General features: G+C 42.2%; 1 protein-coding gene across 1 annotated transcript; it reads right to left on the bottom strand.

Annotated features, from left to right (window-relative positions):
* Positions 1-1,994: 1,994 nt before the first annotated feature.
* LOC306914112 (uncharacterized protein) lies at positions 1,995-11,600 on the bottom strand. The gene is made up of 4 exons (XM_079491030.1): positions 11,227-11,600; positions 10,195-10,311; positions 7,800-8,302; positions 1,995-4,821 (listed from the first exon to the last, which is right to left on the bottom strand). The coding sequence occupies exons 1-4, from the start codon at positions 11,486-11,488 to the stop codon at positions 3,133-3,135; spliced, it is 2,571 nt and encodes an 856-aa protein (XP_079347156.1). The 5' UTR covers positions 11,489-11,600; the 3' UTR covers positions 1,995-3,132.
* Positions 11,601-13,008: the final 1,408 nt, after the last annotated feature.

Here is a 13,008-nt window from a genome sequence, read left to right as displayed (position 1 = left end):
GGGGCGAGCGTCGCAGGCCCGCCCCCTCGAGAGATCCGGAAAGTATTCCGTTAATTTTCCTCATTGACTTTTCAAAAAGTTTACCCCGTGGACAAAGCCAACTCGAGTTGTGACAAATCATGACAATAAACACAATGTTTTGGGCCGATCAACTAATTAGAAAGAAGAAAAAAAAGGCAGGATACAACACTTTTTGTTTTGTTTTTCTTATTACAAATTATTTGATCGGCCCAAAACATTGTGTTTATTGTCATGATTTGTCACAACTCGAGTTGGCTTTGTCCGCAGCGTAAACATCTTTAAATACATACTTTTTGAAAAGTCTATGAGGAAAATGAACGGGGAATTATCTCGTCGTCATGAAAGGGGGCGGGACTGCGACGCTCTATAGATGACACTTAACACTTTGATTGCTACAAGATCTCGACAGGCCTATTTGGATGTTGCTACCGTTTAACATTGCACAAAGGCCTTGTTCGGGGGCCCACAGCAAAATGTTCTCTTATAGCGAGAATCACACGCATACATCAAAAGAAAGCTGAACTTGTCCACTTCAATTTAAAAAATACATTTTGATTTTACCATGTTCCATTCTGGAGATATTGACCTTTTTGCAACACCTGCATTTGCCTGGAAGTGGTTATCTTGAACAGCGAGCAGAGTTATGGATGGTTTAAAGTCAGAGACATTGACAGGCAGATATAAAATTGAACCCAATAAATATCCTATACATCCTATACACCGAATGAAAGCCCTGAATGTGTACTTTTACGAGGAAAAGAGTAAACATTGATCCCATGTACAGTTAGACAGTAATTGGTTATTGAATGCAGCTTGTGCCCACCAGATAACTTCAGAGAAGACATGGAGGTGAACTCCTCAATATTCACAAAATAAGGCCTATAGCGACATATAAATACTATATACCGTATGAAACAGAAGACTCTCTGCTTTCATAAGAAAAAAACTTCTACTGTAGTAATAATAAAAATCACACCCCTGTGAAGTGAGCGGTGCAACTGTTCTCTACAGTTGCACCGCGCAACTGTAGAGAACAGTTGCACCGCTCACTTCACAGGGGTGTGATTTTTATTATTACAGTAGAAGTTTACAGACCAAACTGTAAATAAAAGGTTTACATGACTTTCTGCCTCAGTCCGTATATAGCGAGCTGTAGTGAATAAGTACAGAACAGTTGCAACGCTCACTTCACAGGGGTGTGATTTTTATTATTACAGTAGAAGTTTACAGACCAAACTGTAAATAAAAGGTTTACATGACTTTCTGCCTCAGTCCGTATATAGCGAGCTGTATTGAATAAGCAGAGAACAGAATATGGGACAGAGTTGCACCACTCACTTCACATGGGTGTGATTTTTATTATTACTACAGTAGAAGTTTTTTTCTTATGAAAGCAGAGAGTCTTCTGTTTCATACGGTATATAGTATTTATATGTCGCTATGGGCCTTATTTTGTGAATATTGAGTTCGGGTCCATGTCTTCTCTGCAGTTATATCTGGTGGGCGCAATGTGCATCCACCCAGTAACCAATTTATGACAGACTGTACATGGGATCAATGTTTACTCTTTTCCTCGTAAAAGTACACATTCAGGGCTTTCATTCGGTGTATAGGATGTATAGCATATTTATTGTGTTTATTGTTATATCTGCCTGTCAATGTCTGACTATAAACCTTCATAACTCTGCATCCTTTAGATGATGATGATGATTTACTGCTTTCATTGTTTTGATCGCAGTAACATTGGGGGGGGGGGGGGGGGGGGGGGGGGGGGGTCATGGGCACATTGGGCAGCAAAAGTCTTGATCGTACGGCTATAAAAAGTCCCATTCCACCGTTCGGTTCAGAACTATAGTATAACGGTGAGACGCGTTGTCATCATGAGCTGATTTTGTTTTTCAACCTAGTATAGGGAACATGCCTGGGCATGCACGGTTTAGGACGCGGAAAAGTTCGTTATACATTACACCCGGGTCGATTACGTCCCCGACGCGTTCATTTCGGTCTTATCACTACAATTATAATGAATAAAAAAGCGTTACAATCACACGTCTGAGCGATCTCCGATTATGACGGCTCTGCATGGCGATACGTGATCCACCAACGGTAGACTGTCTGTTGTCATGGCGGCCCCTCTCGATACTGTAGTTCGTTTGTTAGTTCGTAGTATTGTAGGCTCGGGGATCGTTTGGTCGCTACAGTATGAAGAAGTAAACATGCATCTGTCCATGTGTGTTGCAGCAATGCCGATCTGGTGCAGAATCTGCAGATCATGTGTTAGGCAGCGTAACAGCGTTCCGTTCATGTTTTTTTCCGAGACATGAGCCCCCATCTCGCAAGGCCCTCCTCCTGCAGGAGAAACAGGAGGGGAGGGGGGAATCGAGTATAAAAGCCAATAGGTGGAGGAAAGCCTGGTGAGGCGAGGTTAGGTGAAATTTGATTCTTTTCACACACAGACTAGGTCGGCATGGGCGCATCCATTTTACACTGGTTTATACACGTAAAGCGGCCCGCCCTCCTGTTTTCAGGAGGGGAGGGTTTTTTTTTTTCTGATCACGTGAGCGGGACTAAGCAGCAATGATAGGGCGATGGTTCTTCATTGTCCGGGTGGGTAAAAAGATGAATGAAAGTATGCTATAAAAAAGTGATTGAAACGTATTGATACGTGATTCGCACCCGACGTTTGATTAATTGATAACGTATTGATACGCGATTCGCGTCGGCTGTGTTAAGTGTGTCTCATTCGTGAGCTGTGACTAGTGCCTACCAATGACATCACTGATGGGGTTTCCTTTCCAAGCTAATAGAAACTAACTTTTTTTCCTCTTCTTCTAGTAAAGTTAACATAATGAAATAGAATCCATTGTTCTTGCATTAATAAACAAGATTAAAAGTAAATATTGAAATATTGTTTGAAATTACCTGTCATCCGTAGGCAGAAAGAAGCTACTGGAAATGCACACAAACACAATGTATCTTTGGCAATGATTAGTCCAGCAGCTTGTGAGATTGGCCCATGGACAGACAGACAGACAGACCTTCAGCCTGGTGGAGATGATAAACAAATGTAACAGATAAAACTGACAAATTATGAAATAATTACTGGCATCTCTACATTTTAGATTTTTTTATTTGCTCCAACCAGTCCCTCACAGACAGAGTCTCTGTTTTAGGACAATAAACGGTACCCCTATACTGGCTGTGTCCCGTTTGTGCAGTCCTGAACTGTCCACACTTCCTACATGAGTTAGCCAGCACCGTCCTCTTGTAAAACCTGGCCTTGGAGGGCGGCGGAGGGATAGGTGCAGATGGAGCAAGACGCCGAAGACGGGGAGAAAGTCGGGCAATGGGAAGACGGGGAACGGCAAACACATTAGTGGTTGGAGCGGGTATAGAGATGCCAGTGGGTGCAGATAATTGTATTTGGTCCAACCGGGGAACCGCATAACTATTAGGGATTGGAGCGGGTATAGAGATGCCAGTGGGTGCAGATACTTTGATTTGCTCCAACCGGGGAACCGCATAAGTATTAGGGATTGAAGCAGGTATAGACATGCCAGTGGGTTCAGATTTTTGTTGTTGCTCCAACCGGGGAACCGCAGAAGCATTAGGTATTGGAGCGGGTATAGAGATGCCAGGGGGTGCAGATTTCTTTATTTGCTCCAACCAGTCCCTCACAGACAGAGTCTCTGTTTTAGGACAATAAATGGTGCCTCTATACTGGCTGTGTCCCGTTTGTGCAGTCCTGAACTGTCCACACTTCCTACAGGAGTTAGCCAGCACCGTCCTCTTGTTAAACCTGGCCTTGGAGGGCCGCCTGCCTCCATGACTACTGGCAGGTGGAGGGATAGGTGCAGATGGAGCAAGACGCCGAAGACGGGGAGCAAGTCGGGCAATGGGAAGACGGGGAACGGCAAACACATTAGGGATTGGAGCGGGTATAGAGTTGCCAGTGGGTGCAGATAATTGTATTTGCTCCAACCGGGGAACCGCATAAGTATTAGGGATTGGAGCGGGTATAGACATGCTAGTGGGTTCAGATAATTTGATTTGCTCCAACCGGGGAACCGCAGAAGTATTAGGGATTGAAGCAGGTATAGACATGCCAGTGGGTTCAGATTTTTGTTGTTGCACCAAACGGGGAACCGCAGAAGCATTAGGGATTGGAGCGGTTATAGAGATGCCAGTGTGTACATTTTTTTTTATTTGCTCCAACCAGTCCCTCACAGACAGAGTCTCTGTTTTAGGACAATAAACGGTACCCTTATACTGGCTGTGTCCCGTTTGTGCAGTCCTGAACTGTCCACACTTCCTACAGGAGTTAGCCAGCACCGTCCTCTTGTTAAACCTGGCCTTGGACGGCCGCCTGCCTCCATGACTACTGGCAGCTGGAGGGATAGGTGCAGATGGAGCAAGATGCCGAAGACGGGGAGCAAGTCGGGCAATGGGAAGACGGGGAAGGGCAAACACATTAGGGGTTGGGGCGGATATAGAGATGCCAGTGGTGGGAACGTGAGAGGAAACAGTGGCAGGGGCTTGAGTAGGGGCAGAATATATCTGGGGGAAGAGAATGACAGGACCGCCAGCAACAGGAGATTTGAGGAAAAACTGTCTCTGGGTTGACAATCTTGGCCGGATAGCTGGTATGACAGCAGGACGGGGAACTACAGCCCGCCTCTCGGTCTTTGGCCTTCCAGCAGTGCTCTGAGGCAGGTTGGACACCTGCTCAGGGCCATGTGCTTGAGGAACAGCAGTGGTGTGGACCAGATATCCTGCTAGGCTGTCCCCGTGATCCACAGCCTGAACATATAAATAACAGAAGAAAGCAGTTTTTTAAGCAGGACATTCAAATAATGAAATATTGAAAACATATCAAAAACCGAAATTTAGAACCAATAACTGACTTAAAGGACAACTTTGGGGGTTTTTTTCAAACAAGGTTCATGTTTTAGGTTGTTATTAAAGAAAGTTGAGGGTTAATTTCTTTCCATTTGCTGCTAAAACGAAAGTAAGCAACAAATGAAAAAAATAAAAATTACACTCATCTTATACTTTCTCTAATAACCTCAAACATGAACCTTGGTAGGAAAAAAACCTTGACCTTTAATCTATCCCATGCAGGTTAATCGAATAATCAAGACGCAGGTACATTTGATACATTTTATTTCTTATATAATTTTTCATGATATACTAGGCTATATTTTACAATAAGCAATAGAAAAAGTTGCCCATCTCCAAGCTCACAACATGATGTTATTCATAATTGAGGCAAAGGTGTAAAATAATCATAATGATTTATAGCGCCCAGCCCTGAGTGGTGAAATTGGCATTAGCATCAAAACTCATCAAATCAGTAAAAGAGTAAAAGAACAGAAAGGTCAATATAACTAAACTAAACAAGAAAGGTTGACATAATAATAATAATATAATAATATATATAATATAATAATAATCAAATATCTATAAATACTAAATAGTAGGATTTACAGCACCTTAATAGCAAAAAAGAAAACATGAGTAAATAACAGAAACACAAAACGTCTTCGTCTTTAAATAAGCTCAATTACAAAAATGGAGTCATATGAAAATGGTCATTGCTGCAGCAGTAGCATAGCCAGGAAGGAAATAAAATAATACATGCTTTTAATTGGGAGTAGTATATCTGGGTGTGCCAAATCTAATTGTTGAATTCTTTTGCACCTTTGTGCTGGTCGAAAAGCAAACTCTGTTATCTGTACACCCTGTACAGATAACATCTAGGTTCTTAGGTTCTTTGTGTTTATGTCTGAAGTAACACAGGTCTAGGCCTGCTTTGTTTTTAGCACCAATACAAAAACTGGTCTCCTGATTCAATTTTTTTATTTTGAAATGACTTGTGTTATGGACTGGCACACTTTGTTTCTTAAATCACATGAATTGTATGTTTTCATATACATTACACAAGCACAATATTTTGTCTTATTTTGTTACTTTTTGTTTATTTTGATACTTCATGTCACCTGATTTGAAACTTCCATTGTTGAATTGAATACATTTAATTGAGATTAAGGTATAGAGTTATGAAATCATTGCATTATAATTTAATTCTTATTGTTGAATTATTGATTGGAATGCACTGATTTTATTGAATGAAACATTGAAAGCATTTTATTGTTTGATGTGAAATTATGTGACAAAATTATTTGTACTTATTCTAATTGTCATTAGAATTCATCTATGTTGATAAGTTTGAAATAAACAACACCTGTTGAGACCATCAACTTGTATTCTTTCACTAATCGAGGGCGCTTACAGCATCGGTATCGGAAAAGTATCGGATCGGCCCTTATTTGGTCAAATCGGTATCGGCAAATATGCCAGTCTAACCACCGATCCAACACAGGGGTAAGGGGTTGACACTATGCAAGGTAAATTAAATGGTGGGGCATGTGGAGTTTGCATTGGAGTTGCCCAAACTGCAAGTGCACATATGAGTGAGGAGTCTGCTATAAACACAACACGATATATATACTGTAGCTAGATAGCTATAAACACTATTCCCGGTCGGTGGACTTCAAAATAAGATTTTTCCTTTTTTTATTATTATAAATATTATTCTCTGGTATTGGTATTCGGTATCGGCTAACACAGAAATTGTGGTATCTGGATCAGATCGGAAACGAAAAAAGTGTATTGGGACATCCCTAGTTGGAACCTACATTGCAACATTGATTCTATTTTCATTACTTGTTAAATAAAACACTTTATTGATTTACCTCCGCCTGGTCTCCCCTTTTTGTTATGGCCTTAGAGCCAAGCCATAACATGTGTCACAGACGTTATCTGTCCTGATCTTATTTGATTCATCCATCTTAAAAGTCCTGGGCTGAATTTCAGTCCCAGTAAATCTTTGCATCAGATAGTGTCCACTTTAATATGTGTGACATATCATTGTAATACTGTTACAACAAATGTTTGCTTGTCATGTGATTTTTCAGACCTCGGATTTCAACAAAGCTTTTGCCACAAACTGTACAGCTAAAGGGTTTTTCACCTGTATGAGTCCTCATGTGCTGCTTCAAATTACCCTTCACACTAAAACTATGGCCACAAATTGTACAGCTAAAGGGCTTTTCCCCTGTATGAGTCTTCATGTGCCGCTTCAGATTGTTATTTAGACTAAAACTGAGGCCACAAACTGTACAGCTAAAGGGCTTTTCCCCTGTATGAGTCCTCATGTGCTGCTTCAGAGTTTCATTTAGACTAAAGCTGCTGTAACAAATTACACAGCTAAAGGGCCTTTCCCCTGTATGAGTCCTCATATGCTGCTTCAAATGACTAGTATGATTAAAGCTGTTACCACAAACTGTACAGGTAAATGGCTTTTCTCCTGTATGAATCCTCATGTGTTTCCTCAAATTGGTATTCAGACTAAAATAGTTTCCACAAATGGTACAGCTAAAGGGCTTTTCCCCTGTATGAGTCCTCATGTGCTGCTTCAGAGTTTCTTTTAGACTAAAGCTGTGGCCACAAACTGTACAACTAAAAGGCTTTTCTCCTGTATGAGTCCTCAGGTGCTGCTTCAAATTTCTATTTAGACTAAACCTGTTGCCACAAACTGTACAACTAAAGGGTTTTTCCCCTGTATGGGTCCTCATGTGTTGCTTCAGGTTTTCCTTTAGACTAAAGTTATTGTGACAAACTGTACATCTATAGGGTTTGTCCCCTGCATGCATCCTCATGTGTCTCTTCAGATACTTATTTATACTAAAGCTTTTGCCACAAAGTGTACAACTTACGGGCATCTCCCCTTTATGAGTCCTCGTGGATGGAAGTTCTTTTGAGGATCTCATGTCCTGGAACAGCTTGTTGCTCAAAGACAATCTTTGTCCTTTAACATTTGGTGTCTTGTGTGATTTCGGTGTGTTTAAAACTGGCTGAGATTCCTTGGTTTGCTCCCACTCATCACTGTCTTCAGTGTCAGATTCAGAACAGTGTGAATAAGAGGGGAGCTGGGCATCACTAGTTGGTTGTGATGTTTCACAGTCCTCTGCATCAGCTGGTGTTTCAATGTGTTCAGCTGATGTGTTGGCAGGAGTGTCTGACACATCGTTTTCATCTTCATCTTCAATTTTCACTGTTAGCAATAATGTCTCATCATCCTCCTCTGGTGCTTCAAGTAGCATCTCCTCCTCTTCGTCTTTAATCTGCGGAGGCTCTGGTTCCTCATGGACCATACTGGAGCCCCTCTCTTGCTGTTCGTGGGAAAACTCCTCTCTACACCCAGGGAAGTGCAGAAAGTCTAGGAGGAGACAGATGAGATAACATGATAGTACAAGTCACTAATCAGATGAACATATTATCTCTCTCTCTCTCTTGCGCAAAATTAAAGATGGAGTGCCGTGATCCCCCCCCTAAAACTTGATCATCAGGTACTATTATTATACTAGGTGATTATACAAAGTGTTACAATTATGGTTTTATGTTGCCACACCCACCAGTTCATCAAGTATGGTTTTCACCTTAGCACCACCCAACTAAACTTAAGCCTTGCCCACAGCTGTGTGTTGTATGATAATGGTTGAGGGGTTAGGGTTATGTCACCAAAGTGGTGTATTTCGATTGGGCCTTTTGACTCAAAGGCTTTCAGCTTCCAGGAAGAAACCAAAAATACACAGGGAAGGCATATTTGAATATTATAACCACACCTGGGGGTCTATTAGAGTAATGTTAACTCCATAGACACACACAAAATAGAAAAAGTACAAAATTCACGGCACTATAATATACCGACACGTTAGTCCGAGCCTCCTTGCAGGGCGCACACACACACACACACACACACACACACACACACTTCTCTGTGCATTAATTCTGTGTCATACAGTTTATATAAACTAAGCATGTGGCGGTTTTCACTTCAACTGGTACGATCCGGTTTCATCTAGTAAACCGTATTAATTTATTTAAACCGACCGAACCATTTTTTAATGTTTACCGACGGAAGTGGTCGCAGCGCTCGCCGCGGTGCTCAAGCTTGACTGCTGCTAGGCAATGCTGGCTCCTGTAGCCTGCAGAGCGGCCAGGAGCCCAGGACACACACGAGGTGTCATGTTTCAAGTGAATGGGGGCTGGGGGGTGGAGCGCCGCGCAGTGTTTGTTTACAATAAAGTTTCAATAGTTGTGTACAATACAATACTTTAAAACAGTTGTCATGTTGCACACATGCCTAAAATTGCTGTTATTTGCACCACCCTCGACCCTCGTTGAAAACAATGTATTTCAAACTCCAGCTTGTCACACTCCAGGCTGCATGAACAGCGCTCGAGCGCTCAATGGCACAATAATTATGGTCGCGATATCCCTAAAGCTCCAAGGTACCAGTTGCTGAGAGGAGGTGGGGAAAAAGCATGAGGCAGATGTGCACCACGTCTCTGTACGTGTGCACAGTATGTACGTCTGTAATACACGTAACTCGAGAACCGTTCTCCCCACAAACAAATTCAAATTTGACACACGTGTTCCACACCACCACAGGGAATGCAGTGCCCGGCCTTGAGTCGGTGGGATACACCGTTGTCCAGAACTAGCACAACCCCTGCCCAGGCTCTGGATAGGGCCCAAATTAGCCAATTGATCACACCTGATCACCCCCCAGATCTCCATATATGGAGCTGGCCTGTTCTGACATCACGATTATGTACTGACATCTGCATAGACTCCACATTTGGGTATGCCTGACAAATAACCCTACTCTACTCTAACATTGCTCCAAGTAGGCCCAACGGGCACCGCACTAGTCATATTTAATCCACCGTAAAAAGCAAACAAAATGTTTACATTCACAAAAAACAAAACTCAGGGACGAACAATAACTACATTAAAATCAAACCAACCTTGCATAGTTGTTATCGTTCTATATTCAAATATTATATTCGATACCGGCAATGTTTTGTCTCATTAACTTTATTAATTATTCTAGTGGTCAATCCATCAGTGCAGATGTGGGTTACAGCTGATAGCAATAACTGTGGGCCAAGCCATGCGGATATAACCACTGAACCGCAAGGATAAGTTGTTTATTTATGTTTTTATCAGTGGTACAAACAATTCCATTAAAAGAATAATACATTCAATTAAATTATGATCAACTTGATTACCTGCCCAACGCTTTGTCTTCTGAATGGTACATACCTTGATGGCTTCCTGCCTTCAAGAAAGGAGACTCTGGTTCCCCCTGGACAAGACGGTGGCTCCCCTCCTGCTGTTCAGAGGACACCTCCTCCTTACACACAGGGAGGAGTTGGAGGTCTAGGGGGAGGAGAAAGGTCAAAATGCTTTCTGATTGGATCATTGGACAATATTGATTATCCTACTCAGGGCCGGACCTAGGATTTTGGTGGCCCTAAGTGAGATGTTTTGGATCAGAACGCTGATGTTCTGTCCTATTTTCTGACCTAGCATCTCGTTTGGAATATAAACTCTTCTAGAGAGACTTTAGATGTGACAGCGCAAGGTAACAACAGAAGATTATGCCTCCAGGTTTTGGGGGGTAATGGAAGGCTGGGCTTTTCAGAGTAAAATCTGCCCAATCTGCTTGGCCTATATTGTGGAAATTTCCGGCACACTCAAGGTATTAAGTCGAGCACTTTGATGTTGTCTGTTTAAAGCCACAGTAGTTGGCTCAGGTGCCACGTTTTGATTGCAGTAATGTTCAGCGACTACAGACTATAAAGACAATACATATTTTCAAGCCAAACATTGTGTGAGAATCGTGCTCTCAATTGATGTGGATTGAAATCGAGATCCACATTTGATCAAGAATCGTGCAGCACTAATGGTACATTTTATGGTGCATTTATATAGCGCTGTACATTCACCCATTCATACACCTTTACATAGATTGTGCATTACATTCTCTCACACACACACACACACACTTTCATAGATTGGGTTCACCCATTCACACACCGATGGCGGAGGAAACCATGCAAGGCACCAACCTGCACATCGGGACGGGAGCAATTGGGTTCACTTCGGTGAAACCACTTATGGTCCATCATACATATGTGAATAACATTTTCAATCAATCGTCTGGTGTTTGTCTTGTTTGTTGTTAGCTATGGATCAGAGCTAGTTTGTTGTATCCGTTTGTCATGTCTGATATAAAAAACAAAGTCAAAACTAATATTATAATAGCATGTGGTTGACGGTGTTTTAACCAACCTGCTGTGTGCAGTGTGTGATGATGACGTGGCTCCAGTAGTGTTTGCAGTGTCTCTATCTCTCTCCGGAAGAGCTCACAGATCAGCTCTGCAGCTGCAGCCAGCCGCTCGCTGACAAACACTCTGACATGAAGCTTCAGCTGCGACAAATCACTTTGTTTTTCCAAAACGAACAATATCTCCTCTCCCACCGACGTCAATTGTTCCTTTACCGACGACCTGAGAGACTCTATTTGACACATTTCGAGTTGCTTGGCCGACATCTTTTATCGTGGTCTCTGATTATTTAGTATGAAGAAGCAAAACAACAGATTTCCGCTTTCCGGTCCCCGTCAATTTCGCGCATGGACGCATGCTCAATAAAACAATCCTAACCTCGCGTCACCAGGCTTTCCACCTCGGAGGAAAAACAATCCAGGCATGGTTGAGAATTGTCGCCCCTACTGGAGAAGGTGTGTAGTAGCCTAGTAAGCCTACAGCACATCATATGCCTACATAACTGAATTACTGAAATATTAAAGTTTACCAGTTTAAATAAATACTGTGTTGAGCGACAAAGAGATGTCAACCAGGTGCTCGATGGAGGTGCAATAAAAGTAAAAAAGAAAGTGGACTGGTGCAGTGGTGCTACAAAAATCCATGGGACTGTCTGGACTACTAGAAAAAAGGCAGCGATCCGAGCACTCAACAAGGTAAAAAAAAGAATGAGGAGAGGGTGGATACAATCAACTTAAGGTACTTTATTTAGAAAAGTTAAAAACAGCCAACATGTTAAGACTCTACAGGAGTCTTCATCAGGGCAGGTAAGATGATAGACTCAGAGGGATTTTTGAGTGGTCCTTACTCCTTACAGAGCTATGTGGGTGAGTGGCTGGGTGGGTGCGTCTGAGTACGAAAACAGCATGGTTGTTTTTCACCACCTGTGCGCAACCTAACACACACAAACACACACGCACATATTAACTGTATATATACAGTACAGTACAGAGGGTACAGTAGAGGGACCCCACACGGTAACTGTCATTTCTCAACCGTTTCGGGCGGGGCAGCTCCCTGGAATCGGGCCGGCACCCTGGGTGCGTTCCTGTGGGTCTGGAACACCCCCCCCCCCCTACCTTTTTGAGTGCTCGGATTGCAGCCTTTTTTTCTAGGGGTTGGTTCGACAGCTGCTACCGTATCATCAAAAAAAAAAAAGTTTGTGTGTTTGTCTTTTCTATTAATGTGTTGGATTCATGTTAATGTGTATTCTCAGACATTTTAACCACTTAAACTTAGTAAACCTGAATGCTTTTGTCCTGTTCTTATTTCCCTCTACTACTCCAAACTTCTCTACAAGCTCACAACGTGCGTTCTGAGCTTGTAGATCTGCTATTTTCGGAGAATGCCAAAATGAATTGAATATGAAGGACCCCATGCAATGAAAACAGGCCTAGTGTTTCTTGGGTTGTTTGTAAATCCTCTTGGCAGACCTTTATTGAACTGTACTTTCCTGTTCCTTTTTCTGCAAACTGTCAAAGTATTCAATTAATCAAACAAGCTAATTACAAGGGGTCAAGGTCAAGATGTCTTTCTCAATTAGCAGAACAATTAACCAGCAATTTCCCCCATGATGTTGGCATGTGTAGGCCTAGTGCATGATGCATGGTTTTCCTTTAATACTCGACAAGCACCTTTGCAAGGTGTTGACGTTACTTTTTCTGTGACAATGAATGCTATTTTGATTAAGAAAAGGACAGATTCTTATAGTTCTTCAAGAGGCTAATACATCTGTCTTTTGAACTCC

Source organism: Electrona antarctica (genome assembly GCF_951216825.1).
Source record: "Electrona antarctica genome assembly, chromosome: 21".
NCBI classification, from domain to species: Eukaryota; Metazoa; Chordata; class Actinopteri; order Myctophiformes; family Myctophidae; genus Electrona; species Electrona antarctica.
The sequence above is the reverse complement of the archived record's forward strand: the minus strand, read 5'-3'. Positions and strand labels throughout refer to the sequence as shown.